General features: G+C 37.7%; 1 protein-coding gene across 1 annotated transcript in view; it reads left to right on the forward strand.

The window, feature by feature from the left end:
* Window positions 1–18,979, forward strand: part of LOC135109146 (trafficking protein particle complex subunit 10-like) — a 22,809-nt gene continuing 3,830 nt past the window's right edge. The window contains exons 1-21 of the mRNA XM_064020275.1: window positions 1–187; window positions 1,733–1,835; window positions 2,559–2,673; window positions 2,820–3,013; window positions 4,070–4,186; window positions 4,600–4,790; window positions 5,400–5,587; window positions 6,078–6,275; window positions 6,952–7,146; window positions 8,464–8,696; window positions 9,802–9,908; window positions 11,128–11,263; window positions 11,907–12,041; window positions 14,179–14,445; window positions 14,978–15,107; window positions 15,279–15,500; window positions 16,544–16,747; window positions 16,905–17,018; window positions 17,413–17,535; window positions 18,125–18,307; window positions 18,752–18,968. Of these exons, the coding sequence (XP_063876345.1) occupies window positions 163–187; window positions 1,733–1,835; window positions 2,559–2,673; window positions 2,820–3,013; window positions 4,070–4,186; window positions 4,600–4,790; window positions 5,400–5,587; window positions 6,078–6,275; window positions 6,952–7,146; window positions 8,464–8,696; window positions 9,802–9,908; window positions 11,128–11,263; window positions 11,907–12,041; window positions 14,179–14,445; window positions 14,978–15,107; window positions 15,279–15,500; window positions 16,544–16,747; window positions 16,905–17,018; window positions 17,413–17,535; window positions 18,125–18,307; window positions 18,752–18,968 (3,397 nt within the window). The 5' untranslated portion in view covers window positions 1–162. The remainder of the gene's footprint in view (window positions 188–1,732; window positions 1,836–2,558; window positions 2,674–2,819; window positions 3,014–4,069; window positions 4,187–4,599; window positions 4,791–5,399; window positions 5,588–6,077; window positions 6,276–6,951; window positions 7,147–8,463; window positions 8,697–9,801; window positions 9,909–11,127; window positions 11,264–11,906; window positions 12,042–14,178; window positions 14,446–14,977; window positions 15,108–15,278; window positions 15,501–16,543; window positions 16,748–16,904; window positions 17,019–17,412; window positions 17,536–18,124; window positions 18,308–18,751; window positions 18,969–18,979) is intronic.

An 18,979-nucleotide genomic window follows, 5' to 3' on the forward strand; every position in this document is an offset into this window, starting at 1 on the left:
ACGTGGAGGGGGCGGTGCAGAGGTTCCTGTGTTGACTGTTTCCTGTGTACCTGTCATCGCTTGGCCTCTGCCGTACTGGTGCCGCCTTGATACTGTCAGGATGCAGGTGTAGGGAGACGTGTCAGAGGGTCGCGAGGAAGTGGTAACGCTGCCGCAGACACCATGAACAGACGGCCTATTGTCACCTGTGAGTGGAAAAGTTGACAGGTGTTTAGCGAGTGATTCTCTCTCTCTCTCTCTCTCTCTCTCTCTCTCTCTCTCTCTCTCTCTCTCTCTCTCTCTCTCTCTCTCTCTCTCTCTCTCTCTCTCTCTCTCTCTCTCTCTCTCTCTCTCTCAGCCATCAGGAATTATCGAGGAAAATAGAAAGCATCTTAAACAGCTCGGCTCTTTAATGTCAGTCATGACAGTTTTCGTTACTCAGAATGCTACACCATGGCAGACTGCATTAAATGTTATGTTACTGTTGCTTGTTGGATCTGGTTACTGACCTGCCTGGGTTGCTTTTCACCCGGACATCTTTCCTAGTGAGCTTCTCATCTCAAAACACATGAGTTAGGAGATAAAGATTTTCATTTTTTTTTTTTTCTTCTTTTTAGCCTGCTGTATTTTTGTTTCTAGGATGAAACTACTTAAAAATGTACCAATATTTAGGTTATCATTGCAAAAGGCTTTGCACTTATTTCTTGGTTTGTCACTGATGTTTTCCATATGCCATTTTTTGCTTCTTATGGTATTACTCCACTTTTGGAAAACATTTAAATTATATATTCATATATTATTGAAAGTCCATAAATTACATGTCCTTGATGGCAGTCCAGGGAGATGAATGCCCCCAAAAGGACACTAACATAACCAAACATAACCTAACTTAACCTAATTGGGGGGCCTGCACATCCCCTGGATCTGCCCCAAAGACACTAACCTAATTGATGTTACCTAACCTTATCAAATCTATACATACAAGGCAAGTTACACTTAAGACACTGCACATGATTGTACTAAAAAGCCATGTAAATGAAAATTCTATCACTGTATCATCCTGCAAACAGGATTTTGCTGTAAAATGGCAATAATCACATTCACAGTTATTGCACTTGCCCACAGTAGTAGCCATGTCAAAACTGAAAATCCACCTCTTATCTGAAGCCATTCTTTTTGTCTATAAGGTAATGTGTTTTCTCAGTGTTGGCTAGAATTATATAAGTTATGTTGCGGCACCCAACAGCTACACTGCCACACACTGCCCACCAGCCAGTAGTAACACTACACTCTTACATGGGCAAGTGGCAACTCACACGGAGGAGTAGTCAGGATAGCACTCAATCCGTTACTAGGCGCCCCAATGCCGGTGGAAGCATCTCACAAGAATCAACACAGTAGTGGAGTGCGAGGCAAGAAGGACATGCAAAGACTATAGGCTCCACAGCCAACTATGTTGTCTAGCCTGCATGGTCTTCTTCCAGGCTGGCACTCCCTCAGACCTTCATAGCACTTTGTGCAGTCCACCACATGTCCAAGTACCAAACTTGATGTGTGTGTGTGTGTCCACCCTTGCCTCAGGTCTGCTCACCAGGGCATCACAGCTGCTACCTCAGACCTGCATGCACCAGACTTGTCTCACCACTGCAAGGTTTAATTTATAGAGAAGACAAGCATATTTAGAGTTTGTTAATTAGGTAATGTGTTGAGCTTGCCATTTGTTTTCTTCATTTTTTATTATATTGTTCAACAGATGCTGGGGACAACAGTCTCTTCAGTGGGCTGCAGACAGGTCTAGTGACAGGTCTGCCTCAGGAAAGTGTGGAATGGCGCAGGTCATATGGTCGACCCTCCAGGTGGGTGCTCAGTATAATGCAAGGAGTAGCTTAGTGGCAAGTCTTATATGCAAAGAAAGTATTTATCCTACCACAAGAAATAATGAAACTATGGTTTCATTCTAGATTTGCTCATCATTTCTTATATTGCAATGATTCTTTTTGTTTTTGTCTCTTCAAAGCTAGTATGTCCAGGTGTCCAGATTGTTGATATTAATGTGACTTTTCAGGATAGAAATGTACTGTCATCAATCAATTCATTTTTCACTTAAGAGTGTCTGATATTGGTGGTAACATGAGGAGGGTGCTGTTCTGTTGTTTCCACCTTTCTTTATTGTAATCTTTTTGTAGGAAAATATTCTGGGAATAGGATTACATAAACCTAAGTTATTGTTTAGCAACAATGAGTTATTTTGTTATTGATTTGAATTTTATTTTATTTCCCTTAATTTTTTTATTTATTTACTTGTCTTTTTTTTTTTATTTCATTTACCTATTTATTTTTAGTTTTATATTTTTGAGAGAGGCTGGGATCCATGACCCAAAAAAGACTTGCTATCCATGAACAAAGCCACACTTTATTATCTATGTATTGTACATAACACCTGCTTTATACCCTGATGACTAGTTATGGCATCCTCACATCTTTTACAACTATTCATGAATGCACAATGCTCTAATAAACTTTCTAGAGCATGCAAGGCAAATCCTTTCCCTCTGCACTGCCTTGTTTTTATCAAACAGATGCGTTCATGTAGAGGTGGACTTTGTCCCTTTCTCTGAGGAATGCCTGGTGAAGGAGACGCCACGCACCATCCTGGGTCAACCAATCTTCCACACCTATTGGACAGATTGCTCTGTAAGCCTGCTTATAATTGTACTGGTATTGGTATGTGATGAATAATTAATCTAAATACAGTATAAAAAATTCACAGGTAAATATAATGATGTCTTTAATGGTGATTAATTGATGTAGGAGTTAACATTTACTGTGTTGTGGTGCAGGACGTAGAGGCGTACAAGAATACAACACGTGACAGCCTTCAGTCATGGGCACTGGCCCTCAAACAGCATGGCATCACTGACTGGATGGTGGTGCTGCTGGAGACTCCAGACACAAGAAAGGGCAACAAACTCCTCCCTCGCACCACTGTCCTTGACAAGATTAAGAATGACTTTGGCAGCAAGCAGCCAGAAAGGTAGGTGTGTGTGTGTGTGTGTGTGTGTGTGTGTGTGTGTGTGTGTGTGTGTGTGTGTGTGTGTGTTTGTATTTGTGTTGCTTGAATATCTTGCATCTATAGTACTTGTTGGATGTTGCTGATGTTTTATGTTGTTTCAGTTTGTATTTTACATTTAATAATCAACAAGCGTAGTAAAGTTCAGTCCATGAGCAGATGTCATAGACTTCACTTATTTTAGGGTAAAGAGGAAATTTATTGCTTTCTTATGTTGAAAATTTTCTGAATTATTACAATTTAGTAATGCTTACAGTGATTATGTATTGATATGTAAATGGTATCACAAATGTTTCAAAGCATGAATAAAGCAGCAGTGTTTGTTCTCACAATGAATTATTACATCAGTTGTCTTACCTCTGTCTTTGAAGGTGTACTATCCTCCTGTAGCCTCCCTGCACAGAACTTTCTTCTTTCTGTCACTTCTGTTTTGTCCAGCTCTCTTATATAAGAGTTAATCAGTATTCTCAATCATTCATCCCTTTCTCTGATAAACTTGAACTCCCTGCCTGCTTCTGTGTTTCCTCCTTCCTATGACTTGAACTCTTTTAAGGTGGTGGTTTCAAGACACATTCTCTGCTATTTGATCATTCTATTTGGTATTGTTTCAGGAATTAGCATTTAAGTGGGCTTTTTTATTTAGATTTTTTGTTGCCCTTGGCCAGTGACTCTTACATGAAAAGAAAAAAAAATCCTTTATTGTATGTTAATTTAACTTTCATGTCCATTTGTTACACTAGCATGAAATATTTGGGGTGCTGAAAGCATGCCATACTTATTAACCTATGGGCTAGTAACATTCTTTGCTGACCAGTACCCATTCAAGGCTGGATGAACTTAGGAGCAGGCAGTTACCCAAGAAAATTCCCTTATGTAGTTGGGGATTTGAATATGGAACATTCTGCATTGTAGCAAGATGCATTACTACTTGAGCCATCGTGCTGGTTTTTTTGCACATATTACTTACCAGAATATGTTTGCAAATTGATTTATGCAAAAAAAAAAAAAAAACATCTGCAGGTGTGTGTCACTTGTGGACCCCCTCAAGACTGACTCTCGTTCCCTGGAGTCCTGGCAGACGCTCCTCACCAAGATGCGTCACCTGCTCATGGTGGCCTACAACCGTGCCCTGAACAGGTGAGCTACTTCTTGTGTTCAGAGATATATGAGGAGGAAAAGCCAACTTTGTTTAAATGCTGAAGTTTCAAGAACTAATAAATGTCAGTGTAGACACGTTGAGATGCATCATCTTTTGTCACTTAATGTTCTCTCTTGGTTCATAGAAGACTACCACTGGATTTAGTTGCCTAAAATGCAACTAAAAGGGATAGATTGAGTATCAAAATTCGCCCAAACTTTTACTTTGTGTTTTATCTGTTCCTCTTGGTCATATACATGTTTAGGTGGATGATTTATCTAATAGATACTTGTTTTATTATATGTTTTTCTTTGACTGTCGTACTTTATATTTCATTGATGTCATATGTTCATGCTTTCCCATGTAACTGCTAAGCCTATCTAATGGATGGAGATGATTGTCATTGTGTCAGATTTGAGGAGAGCATGAGGGCAGAGCGAGAGAGACGAACAGAGAAGTCATGGTCCTTCTGCTGGTACTTCCTGCTTCAAGAGGAGCTAGCCCATGTCTTTCAGCTACTGGCACTTTATGATGAGGCACTGGTCCAGTATGATGAGCTGGATGCTCTCTTCACTCAGTTTGTGGTGAACTCAGCTGCTGGAGGTATTTGAATGTTTTGTTTCTGTCTTTCAGTGTATTTAAGTGTTCATGTTGGTTGCAGTGTTGGTAGGTGATGGTGGGTTGATATTAATTTTAGTGACTGAATAAATATGATGTTGGTGCTGGTAAGTATTGAAGATGATGCTGGTGAGAGTGATTGCTTGATCAAGATGTAGGTAATATTAATGGTAGTGGCATGTATAGAGTGGTGGCAGTAGTGGTGGTTGATGTAGGTTATGCCATGGGATTACCTTGAAATGTGGAGTTGAAACAGTGTTATTAGTGATAGTGGTTATTTTTATATAGTATTATTAATGATCATAATCATTCTGATTGACATCCATAATAGTGATGAAATTCAATGTTTTGTGATGGTGGTATTTAACGAGTAGTAATAGTTATGATAATTATGCTTAAACAAGAGCAGCAATAATTGTAACATTATGGAGCAGCATTAGTAGATATGATGGATTTTAAGATGTGAGATTGTTGATGGTGGCAGGTTTCAATCAATGTTGTGATAGAAGGATAATTATGGAATAACAGAAAAAAAATGCTGACATCTTTGGCAGATTTTAATCAGTAGCATTATTGACATTGGTGCCTCTGCAGATTCCCCACGGTGGCTGAGCACGTTCAGCCAGCCATGTGAGCGGTGGGAGGGACTGCACCTCACCCCAGAGCTGGACACCACAGTGCAGGCCAAGATCCGCTCCAAGGAAGTCACCCTATTGGAGTTTCGCAATTACCTGTTCCAGCGCCAGTGTGCCCTCCTCATGCACCTCAATAAACCCTGGGAGGCAAGTGTTGGGTAGGATGTTGCTTTCACCATCTTTTTTATTTCATTTTCAGTGTAATCTAGTTGATGAGACCAAGACACAGACAAGTGGCAGGAATTTGAATTGAGAGAAATGCATGTAAAGTTTTTATGTATCTTTGCATCATGCATGCCCTGGCCAGCCTTTTTCAAACAGAAAACAAAATCACTTTGCTCATTGTCGCATTTAAATTATGTTTCCTTTCCTCATACACCTTCATGAATTCTATAAGTAGATTGTACAACAAGGTACATATATACTGTAATGTAATGTGACAGTGCATTATATCTAACAACTAAAAAATATGCATTATTTAAAGAAAATGTTATGTACATAGGATAAGTAGTGCATTGCCTAAACTTAAGAAACAGTCAGGAAGTTGGCAGTTTTGATTAAAAAGTTTTGGCACTAGATGTCTTCCTAACATGAAAAAATTTTTCTGCTGGTATTTTTAGCATCATTATTTTTACAGGTGGCTTCGCGTGCCCTCACCTTCCTGCAGAACACAGTAGGGGAACTGAATATCCTGGAGGTGAATGTAGCACCTGGAGGTGTGGCCTGCTGGGGTGTGCTGTCCTGCCTGGAGGTGACAGATGCATTGCACCGCTATCACACAACTGATGCTCATGCACTCCATACTGCTCCACTCTGGGCATATGCAAGGGACAAGGTAGGCTTTCATGTGTCCAGGAGACTGGCTAAGGGCACAAAAATTGATAAAAAAGAAGCCTGCTCACAGTGCTTTTTCCAAAACAATTAGAAGAACCAAGAAAGTTCTCAACTGTGTCTATCCATCCCATAGCTAGTACTCTCTATTTATCTTTAGGTTTTGTTCATCCTTTGGCTTACTATCCTATGCATATCAATAGAAAGGAAAGAACATTTGAATTCTTTAGAGCAACACTTCTCTGTCATGTTTCCTTGCCCAGCTGATGTTAAATGAAAGAAATTATGTTATCATTACATTGATGTGATTTGAATGAAATTATATATTCCTTTGTTGTAAAATTTTAGTCATAATAGTTGCCATGTTGACATACCTCTAAGAATCCCAGTTGTTAGAGAGGGGAAAATTTAGTTCCTGGAGTTGATAGAAAATAAGACTTATGTTGTTGACTAATGTAGTAAAAAAAGTGAAGATATAGCTAATTAAAAAAAAAGAATAACAGTATTAGATCTTTCTTGTGTTTAATGACCAAGGAATTAGGAAAGCTTGCAAATGTTATTCAGTCTGTCAGATATTTACCCTGCCTTCATAATTCAAATAATTCATCTAAATATCATAACTTAGAAACACATGAGTGAGGTTCTATGTAATAATAAAAAAATATATATTGTTCTTTTAGTTACAGGAATTAGGAATGTTGTGTGGACTGATGCCAGGCAGTGCAACAAGCAGCGCTCAGCTACACACTGTCATCTCCCTGGTGTGTGGGATGGGTAATGATCCACACAGCCATGAGGAGCCTCCCCGAGAGTCACCCATGACCCGCCTCAAGGACTCTCTCTCCTCTCCTCAGGCCTTTAAGAAACACTTTCTGGTGAGTCATTTCTGCCCACTTCAGTACTGGTGCCACAGATTTAGTATATTGCCTTATTTCATCCCACTCCATTTGAAAGTTGACATTTTTGAAAAGCAGACACAGACTGTGTAATTATATTCTTATGCTTTAACATCAATGATGATATAAAACACTGAACTTTGATATGCCTTGAAGTGAAATTTTCTCTAGTTTTGAAATCGAGTATTGCAAGAATCATGGATTAACTGGTACTCAGAAAAAAGAAATTGCATAGGAAGAGAAAATGTTACTGGAAAATACTATAAATTTTGAATTTGAAAACAATTTTACAAAAATAAATGGCATATTATGGCATCAATTACATCATGCCATTTTAGGTTTGGTCAAGTTAAGAAATCTTCAGGTATGATTTTTAAACATTATAGCAGATTTTCAGAACATGCCATTTATTCATGGTGTGAAGAATATACAACAAACATGGTTGCTGAATGCCTCTGAACTTGTATAAATTCATTCATGAACAAAGTTTATAAACAAAAAGCATCACTTTCCAAGCAGTCTCAGTTCCTGAATGTCATTATGGTGCCAGAGGAGAGTAGTATTGGCAGCAAAGTGAAAAGAAAATTTTATAGAATAACATTAGAGGCAATGAAATAAGTCATAGTCTAACATGAAAATGAAAATGGCAATTATATCTTGAATCTTTCTGCCAGTTGAGTGTGGTAAGATGAACAATCTATAGTTGACTTGGTGTTTCCTTCCAAACAATAATCTCCCCCGCCTCCCCTTCCTCCTCACCTTCCACTTGCATCACCAATTCTCCTCCATACAGATAAAGTGAACCTAGATATTCATGTACATTTTGTCTTTTATTTATTTATTTATTTATTTATTTATTTATTTATTTATTTATTATTTTATTATTTTTTGTAAGATGTTCATTATTTTTATTTGCAAATTTCTCCATGAACTACTACTGTTAAGGTTTAAATCAGCAATCATTTGGGATTCAGGAATGGATTAATCTAATCCTTTTCTTATTAACTTCAATGTGAATAATGGTTTCAGTTTATGGTCAAATTGGCTTACAAATTAAGTTAGAGAACCGAGGTGTCAATGTCATTTATGTTTCTATTTTACATGTGCCCTTTCCTTGTGCCATTTTTTAAATTTTATTTCTTTTATTTCTTTCTTTTTTTCTATTCTTTTAGCTATTTTTTATTCCACTTGTACAGGTTTACTGATAAAATCTAGAGTGCATCAGAGTTGGTAATACAGAGTTATTTTTAGAGGAGTAGCTCCTATCTAACTGCTGATTTAATATCATGACTTTAGGAGCTGTCTGAGGTTGCCATCAGTACCTACAAACACATTGGAAGGATTCGATCTGCCAGGCTTATAGGCCGAGACCTGGCCAGCTTTTACATGGCACAAGGCGAACCTCAGAAGGCTGCAACATTCCTCACTGACCAGCTGACAGTGTTCCTGGAGGAGGGATGGCAGCTGTTGGCTACTCAAACACAATTACAGCTGGCTGAATGTTACTTGGCCACCAGTGACTTAGAAAGGTAAAGCCACAACTGTACTGTAAGTACAGTCAGCACCAAACAACTTTAGAACTCCTGCTGACTTGAGCCTCACAATGCACAACTCACAATGGCAACTCTCTCCTTCTCAGTCTGAAAAAAAAAATTGGCCAGGAGAAAATAACTACATGACAACTTAGATTAGCTATTCATATTTTTCAAAGCATAGAATAACCGATTCAGCATTTGACATGTTGATTTAAGAAAGAATTAACTTGTTTGACCGCTCCTTGTTTTGGCTAACAAAACAGCTGTGTTTGCTTTAAACAAAGTGTACTAGTGAGTTGATGTGCAATGCCTGGAAAATATGCAGGCCATGATTTCATAGTACATTAGAGTTTCACAAGAATAGTGAAACAAATAGAAGCCATGTAACTATTGCCAGTGAAAAGACTGAGTACATTGGTGAAGAAATGGCGTGATGAGGGACATGAGAATGTGCCTCACCACAAACACAGTGGTGGGGCACCCCAAAATGTTTTTTTTTGTAAGTTGAGGACACACATTTAACTGTTTAACTGTAAAGTGTTGTCAAACATTTTGGAGTGCTCCACCATCATGTTTGTGGTGAGGCACATCCTCATGTCCCTCATCATGCCATTTCTTCACCAGTGTGTTTACAGTCTTTTCATTGGCAATAGTTATATGGCTTATTTTTCTATTTGTTTCACCATTCTTTTGAAACTCTAACATTTGTCACTTGTACTATGAAATCATGGCCTGTATATTTTCTAGGCATTGCACATTTACTCAATAGAGCTCTGTGTTTAAAACAAACACAGCCATTTTGTTAGCCGAACCAAGGAGCGGTCACAAAAGATAATGTTATCTTATATCAGTACGTCAAACACTGAATCTGTTGTTTTGTTTTGAAAAACATATGAGGAGCTAACCTAAGTTGCCATGTATTTTTTTCCCAGCTGATTTTTTCAGACTAAGGAGTGAGTTGCTAGTTTGTGCAATATGACACTCATGTTGGCGGGAGTTCTAAAGTCATTTGGTACTGACTGTAATGCTAGACATGAGGCAGTGTGAAGTGATATGAAGTAACTGATGTAGAGAACTTAATTTTTTCCTTACTTATCAGGTATGTGAGGACATGTGCCCAGCTGGCAGGTAGCTGTGTGCTTGGGAATGAGCTAAGGGACCAGCACTTCAATAAAATGATGGAGGCTGTAGAAGGAGTGAAGGAAGGTAACTATTTCCCTTGTTTATATTATTCATAATACTCATTATTTTCATTTCTTCATTGCAGATAATGTCTGAGAATGTGGAAAAAGTAGTACTACTTACATAATTTTTTATATATACTTGGTACAAAAGGCTCTACTGTGTTTGTTTTTCTGTGAGAATACAATTCCCAGTCATTCTGCTCTTTTCCAATTATACTGAGTCAAATATTTTGCCTCCTAGTATCTAACCACTCATCTGACTATCCCCTGAGTGAATGCGGCAACTGAGAAACAAAGAGTTTAGACAAAGGTGTTTTAGAGAGCTTGTTTTTCTGACATATGATGTGTGAAAATTCATTATTCATAATCCTTTATTAAAAACAAATAGATGAATAAATGTATGTAATATCAGAAGAGGCTTTCCAATTTTTTGGATAAATAAAGTCAAGGTCAAGCAGCAGTCACATGTGGTCATTATTGCATATTTTTCTCCACCTGCTTTCCCAGTCCTTATTTCAAAGCATGAATATGAAATAATGGGAAATATGGTGCTTCTGTGGTTTATGTAGGACAAAATTCACTTGGGATTAATTTTGCTCTACCATCCATTCACTCTGTACATTTTTCTTCTTGAAATAGATCACAACCTACCTTTACATGTTTCTGTAACATGGTATTTGAGTAAATTATATGGGACAGGAATCACATTGAATGAATTTTTCTCTGCTATCCTTTCTTTTTGTACATTTCTTTCTTACCCATCTCCACACATCTCTGTAGCAGAGAGAGAATTTATGAAAATATCTAATCTGTCTTAGATTGTTCATGAAGTCATAGAACTTAATTTCAGTCAGTTGATTCCTGTTTTTTATTTTCCTTGATGATCAAATGTGGGTGGTGTTTCAATTTAATTGCTCCATATGTATTTGTAATGATATGATATACTTTTTCAGTTAGTGGAGGAGAATCCTTTGAAAGTCCTTGTAACTGAACAGCTGTCAGCTAAGGGTTTAGTGTTGTTTCCTTGCCTGCATGAATTTATTTTCTGCTCTGTTTTGGGTGTCTTAGCATTTATAGAGAAATTTGTGTTAGAAATTATCAAACTATTTCCTTGTTTTTAATCTAATTTTTTTCTCCATAACTCTATTTCCCAAATATTTAAACAAAAATTTTGAACCTTTTAATGACTCAGGACTTAATGTTAAATTTTAATTGCTTCTTTTTTTATTTGCATGGCCAAGGACTTCCAGTACTGATACCCAGTGAACGAATCTTGGAGGTGGGAAGCCTGAATCTGGTGTCTGAGGGACGCATCATCTTGGGGGCTGAGGTAGAGGTGGAGCTCTCAGTCTTAAGCAAATTACCTCAGGACATATGGTGGGTGGTTGAGGTATTACATTCCATGATTGTATATTATGATACCTCTAATGCACATTAATCTAAGGCATAAAAAGTAACTCAACTTAATTTTTGGAGGATTTAGAACACATGTGAAATTTGCTAGAAATATTGCAGTAGGAAGTATTGATCTGTGACTGTCATGTTTGCTCATGATATTACTTTTCTTTTGGTACTTGCTTATTGTGCTAGATATTTTAACTCACCATCACAATTAAGTATCGATTTTCAGTAGGGTTATTTTCATCCATGTTTGTTCATTAAAATGTGATATGTAAATGTGTAAATTAAATGTAAATATGTAAATTAAATAACCAAACCAAAGAAGATGCATCATGTGAAGTTTAAGAAGAAAGGCTATAGTAAAGGAACATATGGGTAAAAGATGTACTACTAGAGATAGAGGGCCTGAACAAGTAGGGAGAAATTATTTGGATACAGAGGTCTTACACATTTAGGGGATGTGATAAATACTAATATGTAGAAAATCATTACTGCTTTGGGATTATTAAGAAAATGTTGCTATGCAGTGTTTAAGCTACACCACACAATTCAAAAGTTCAATGAAAAATCTTTCACATTATCAAAAGAATGTTTTAATTGTATTGTTTCTTGTCTACAGCTGCACCTCAGTCCATGTGTCACTGCACCATTGGGATGATGAGAATGAGTCTATCTCGGGTCGCCGCACTGCTGAATCTGAAGCCAAGAGTCAGCAAGGAGGTGGCAAGACACAGAATGCAGCCACACCTCATAGGTCTGTATCTGTTTATGCATCTTTGGAACTTCATACATCATCATCATTATCATCATTGTTATTTGGAAAGTCTCCATACATTCTTGCATGTACATAGGTGTGGGAAAATGTGTGATTTGGTTAAATTTCTTAAGGTCAAGTATATGTATTTTAATATCTGGATTTTTCTTTTATTTGTTTATTTTATTCATCTGTTTATTTATTTTTATCATTTATTTATCCTATTTATTTAATTTTTTATTATTTTTTTGGGGGGAGGGACTTACTGAGATGGAATTGATGATGAAATTATGTTGTTTGTTGTCTTGTTGCTAGATTCATTCTTTTGGGTTCTATTGAGGAAATAATCAAGAAGAAAAGAGTGTAACATTTTTTTCTATAAAGAAAATTAGCCCCTTCACTACGAAGTGCACAATGTGGGGCCAGCTACACAGTACAAAAGGCAAGCGACCACTGCACACCGTTGTATGCAGTCACCATTTAACATTTTTTGTTTTTTTCAAGGACTCTTTTGTCTGTTTTTTGTTATCCATTTATTTCATAACTGATTTTAAGCAAGAAAAGTATACATATCATCATGTGTAACAGGGTGTCAAGTGATATTGGTCATATGACAATTTTTCTTGGGATGTTTGGCAAGAAACCAGGCAGTTCTCTCATTCTCACACTCACATAACTTACCAACCAGCTCATCATAAAAGAAAAGTTTGAAGGCATCACAGAAAAATACAAGTGATGACTCACCAAGATCAGGATTCAGTCTAGAGGAATGAGAAAGAAACTGTGGTGGTAAATCAGGGCACTTGTCAGAAAACACATCTCATATCAACTTCCAACCTTCCTCAACCTCACTCATCTCAACTTCAGGGCTATCAGGCTCATCATCACCACAGGAATCATTATCATCACTATTATCCATGTCTAGGATATAATCATCCCTGCTACTGTCAGAAAGATAATTCATAATGTATGGAAGATAGACAAACTTGTATCAGCATCAAAGACTCAACCCCAGCTGCCAGCAAGGGGAGTTGCCATATGGGTGAAATTACTGAAATTATTTATTGTTTTATCTTTGACAAGTGAAGGGGGTGGTGCCAGATATCTGAGTGATTGAGATATATAAAAGCTATCCTGCTCTGTCTGTATCAGAAAATGGGATTTTAAACTCTCATTGCACAAGAAACATGGGAGTGACGTGTTTGGTGTATCATTGGATGGCTAAATGAGCGAGTAATGATGCACCTCATTCAGCAAAAGTAGGTCATAATCCATCAACAATTTCTCAACTCTGCCTTGACTGATTGCCTAAAATGTAATAACATCACACTTATCAATCCTTCCTCCTCAGTCTCCTACAAACCCAAACTCTCTAGGTAATGTGGTGTCTCTGTGGTGAAGTGGTGAAGTGGAGTAACTTTCAGTTTTTTCTCAACCTGTGTTTGGATGATTGTGTGCCATGTGGCAACCTGACTGGAGCCCCAAGTTGGGGGCCCTAAGCCTATTTTATCTGCTTCCCTCACCCATATCTCTCAGTCACTCACTCACATGAATGCCTAAATCTATAATTTTGTAGACACACTAAAGGAAATAATATTGCTTTCTGTCACTTATAACACGCAAGTAAAAAAAATGTAATCATTTCAGCTGGGAAGATGTATATTATTGAAACACAGTCTACTAGTGTTTTATTTTTCTCTGGTAAAACCAAATTTGGGACTTGAGAGAGTAATTTCTAACTCTCTCCCAATAGTATTTCGACTAAGAGGCTCTTTTGGAGCAAATTTGCCCTTATGTGGAGTGGAAGTCACTGGCTACTTATCCTCATCCAAAGAATAAGAGGAAAAGAAATGATTATTTTCCCCTGTAGCCATCACTATGGTTTGCAGGACACTGAGGGTTAGAGGGAGACATTGTTGTGAGGGAAGGATGTTCACAGGCTCAAAAATTCACACAGAAAATTGAAATTAAGCCCACAAAATGCAGGTCAACTATAGATACCACCTGCCCTCTACATTACATCAACTATAGACGCCACCTGCCCTTTAAGGGTTAAGGACTGATTTTGACATTGGTGTTAAAAAGTTTGAGTTCATGGTGTTACAAAGTTTGAGTTCTTTGTCTTTCTTTTCAGCAGCAGTGGGAGCAGTACTGTTGACACAGAACACAGCACTAGCAGCACTAGCAGCAGCACTAGTAGCAGCACAACTAGCAGCAATAGCACAAGCACCAGCAGTAGCAGCAGTAGTAGCAGTAGTGGTCCTTCAGAGAGCTCTGAAGCAGAGGGCAGCAGGATGAACCCCATGATCCAGTCTCTTCCCATGACCCTTCACTTAGAGTACAAGCAAGACAAGTCCCTCTCTTCAGCCTCAGTCACCTGCCCCAACTCTCATAAGGTCTTAAGGTAAGCTATTGAGGGTTTGAGTATCTTGTACATCATCATCTACCAGTTTTCTGACTTAGGTAGAGAAGGCATAGGCATTAATTGATCAAAGATAACAAAAAGATGACTTTTCTTATGCTCAAGCATAACATAATGGAATAATGGAAGCATTAAATTAGTGCCACAAACTTTCAGTGGCTATGGATACATTATTGCAACACATCACTTATTCTAAATCCAAATGTTTTACTGGTAATAGTGTGTGATTATATCCTTCAAGGTATAAAGTAAAATTAGTTATTATCACAAAACATACTACAGTACTGTTTGAAAGTGAAATGTAGCAATAACTCATTTTAAGCTGTATGGATGTATGTGTCCTTGTTTCAGTTGTGATAATGGAAATCCAGCCAAAAGCATTAGTTTAGACCAGTGCTAGTTAATAATGTCTTCAGGAATTAACCACACTCCTAAATCATGTTTCATCTTGGTTCCTGTAGAGTTAAAGCATTTTGTCTGTTTCATTTACTGAAATTTTTTAATTGCTGTGCAGGCGAAGAGACAGTCAGGGTGGACTGTACAAAGTTGACAGAAACATTGTGAAGGAGGAGCAGAAGGACAGTCTTTCTGCCAAGGATGTGATCATTCGACCAGGGCCGAACACTATAGTTCTTCACACAAAGGTTTGTTTTGAAGAGTGATGTATGTAATGTAAAATTAATTCTTAGGTATATTTTATCATTTTTCTCAAAGTTTAATGCATATTGATTTAAGAATAAATCTGATTTATGATAAATCAAGCTGCTTTTATCAGCAAGACTTTTTGTAATTACCCAAGACACTGTAATTTCCAGGTAGAGAAAAAAGGAAAATACTCAGCCAGCCAAGTGGTGCTGGCCTTAGAGCAAGTGGAGTTTGTGTGTGGTCGATGGAGTGTAGGAGGGCCTCCCCTCACCCTGGAAGTAGTGAGTGAGAGCCCCAGGATTTGTTTGGGCAAAGGAAGCAGAGATCTACTAGCTGGGGTGACCCAAGAGATGGTGCTCACTGTACACAGTGGCAGCTGTAGCATTAGTAAGGTATGTGTATGTACTGCCCTGTCTCTCAGCCATAACTGATCTATTTAAATTTTTTTTTTATAATTATTTTATTTTATTTATTTATTTGTTTATGTTTAATTTATTTATATTTTTGTGATGGTAAGTTGGAGTGCTTCCCAAACTGGATATCCATTCCCAGGGGGCGTGAAGTTATCTACCTAGTGATTTACTAGATTTGTTGTATGTTCATTCAGTGTTATGAGTATTTCCAAATATTTTATGCCATGTTTTCAAATTCTTTATCTTGTCATTTTTCATAATTTTCAATTTTTTTTCTTGTCTTTGCTTCTTTTGAAACAAACAAAATATATGATTCTATATAAACATAAAGTGTAATAAGGATGTGCAAATCTTTTAGAACCAAAAATGTGGGATAATGCAAGATAGTTTTGGAACTGAAACCTGGTTCGAGTGAAGACAAAGTTTTCTTCCACACTACCACATCTTCAGCTATCTATCATTGGATAACCACAAAATTAATGCTTTAGATTTGACCTTGCTTCCTGGTAGGAATGGAATGCTAGGAATTCTAGCCTCCTGTGTGAGTTTATATTGTGAGTGTGGATGTACATGAATGTGTGTGTGCTTCCCTCGAACCCTGAAAATGGCTTATTCCACATCCTGGAGGATAAACAAAATGAGGTATGTAGAAAATTGAAAATAAGATATATATTTATTTATATCATTTTATATCACCTGTTTGCCACCTTTGACTGGAGACATGATCATTTTCAATATATTGAAACAAAAACCCACGTAAAGTACAGTCACACCCACATAAAGGTGGTACTCTTGACTATCTGCACTCATAAGTAGATATATAAAACAATTAATTTAGATCCAGCTTTTATTTTTAGAGCACAAATATACTTGAACTGTTTCTGGGTCCCACTTGCCAGAAACAGCACTGGTAACTACCTAGATTTCTGACATGTATTCTTTGTCCAGCCTTTGGCTACATATTGGGAAGGAAATCCCTTACCGGTGAACCACAAGTATTGATAAGTTTTATGTTTCGTTAGGGGACTGTGGTGAAGCTGCGTAGTTCTCGAGGTCTTACAATGAGAAGACAAGCAAAGGAGGAAGAGGAAGAGAAAGAAGGCTCCCTAGAAAGGGAGGTAGAAATACAGCTATCAGAAGTTGCACCTTTCTCCTCAGTCAGTAGCCCCCTCACAGTTTTGGCTGAGTTGGGCCCTCAGCGAGATGCAGCAACTATTGAACACATGGTAAGATAACACAGAGACCCAAAAGCAATCTAGGAAGACTATATATTAAAATTTTTTATTACAAAGTATTTGTAATAAGATTTGATCATTATGGCAGAAAAAAATTATATTTGATAGCAATAGTAATCCTGATGAGTGGTGGCACTGGTGGGTGCAGGTCAGCATCAGCAGCACATTGGTGGAGCAGCGACAGGATGTGGACGTGCACTTCATCCCTCCCTTCATGTCCTCCCACAAGTTACACACTGCTAATACCTCCAAGTTTTTACAGGTGAGAATTACACTTCCTTTGGGAATTTGATTTTTCATCAGCAGTGTTGTGTGCACATTCATATAAAAATATATTTAAGTTTGAGGACTCATAGTGACACACCTTTAGTATTTATTGATGTGCAGTAATAAGAAGGGAACTTTGTTATGAGCACCAGAGTAAACTTTAACTTGAGAACATAGGACTGCCATCATTCAGTAATCTTGCACAAGTTTTCTATATGAAAGCAAACACAGAATTCAAGTAGCCATTAGAATGTTAGACACAGGAAAATAGTGAAAGAAAAGAGGATTAGAGTGAATATATGATAAAATAGAGAACTGTAAATGACTGACACCGTGATAAATAAACTGATAGATATTTTCTAAGCTGTCATTTCTGTATTTGTTGACAGATGACTGTGACTGGCTTGGTAGGCCATCCCATGGAGCTAACTCAAGCAACACTGAAGGTATTAGATCCACACCAAGAGCAGCAAGTCCAGCTCAAAGCTTTACATCCCACCTCACAGGCCCTGGTGAGTTCTTTATCTCCTTAGGTTGTTGAGGAGACATTTGAGGAATTAGTCACTCACAAAAAAAGATTTGTACCTTTGGAAACAGTAAAGTTCCTTCTGAAATAAGAAAGCACTTTCAGGAAAGATATGCATTTGCAAAAATTTAGGAATAGGAAGTTATAAAATTTTTTAGAGAATTTGGGATACCTTTAGAAAGATTTGTGAAACTTAGATCTTGTGGTACTTTGCACCACAAAATCAAGGTCACCAACTTAAACTTCTGAAGGGGGTTTACTTGATAATATGCCAGTTTATATAAATTCGAACAATCTGTCAACAATTTGACTGATAAGCTTGTACTGAGACTGTTCTAATAGAGAATGATAGTTGTTAATATTTTATTGGCACTAATTTCAACCAGTTGCAGTTCTGAAAATTTAATCCTCAGTGTTTCTTCTTGTTTTGCCTTATACCTTGACTTTTCTATAAGTTTGCTTGATATCTTTGACTGCATGATCTTTAATTTCATGAGGAACTGATATATGATTATGGATGAGTGATCAAAGACATGATTTGGTAACAATACACATGTTTGCATGTGTGCACACAGGTGGTGTGCTCAGACCAGGCTGCCAGCTACATGTGGGAATTAGAGGTGGACCACCAACAGGAGGGAACACCTGTGGTTAAACTGGAGTTTTCAGTTATGTACCAACCTCAGGAGTTACCTGATGGTCCTGGTCCCAACCCTCCCCGCATCTACACCTCAACCCTTGACTTGCATGATTACAAGGTGAGGTCTGTAACAGTAAATGGAAAAGATGGGAGAGATTTTTGTAGTTTGTCTTCTTTTTTGTTGTATAGTCTGTCATTTATGAATTTTGTTGGTGCTAGGTTAGGCAGAATTTTGGAAAAAAAAAAAAAATCAATACAAAAAATATTCATCAAGATTTGTCATTGAAAAAGCCTCATCAGATAATGTTATTAGCATACTAAAATGTTGTAAGTTTATACTGAATATCAAAGAGAAACTGTTGTCAATTTTAACATTAATATCTCTTTAGCACAAGGCACCTCATGTTTAAGAAAGTTGTTTGGAGAAAACTCTTTACCTAAGGTTTAAAAAAAAATAAAGACAGGTGTTTGAACTACTGAGTCACCTTTTTAATACAAGCTATATAATCTTGCCTTAGTATTTATGAAAGAAAACACCAGATATCATGTTTCTCCTCCACAGACATTATACACCATCCGAGCTCGAGTGGAACCCAGCAAGGGGTCTGAGCTGTGTCGAGCAGGGAACATGTGCCACTTACACATTGTCCTCCAGCAAGTTGGGCCCACCAGCCCTCCTGGAAGTCGGGCTGAGCCAGGGACTACACCTCACCAACATTCCATCATGTATGAAGTGCTAGCAGATCAGACCATGTGGGCTGTGTGTGGACGCACAGCAGGTAAGTCATCA

The sequence above is a fragment of the Scylla paramamosain genome, chromosome 2, assembly GCF_035594125.1.
Source record: "Scylla paramamosain isolate STU-SP2022 chromosome 2, ASM3559412v1, whole genome shotgun sequence".
Lineage (NCBI taxonomy): Eukaryota > Metazoa > Arthropoda > Malacostraca > Decapoda > Portunidae > Scylla > Scylla paramamosain.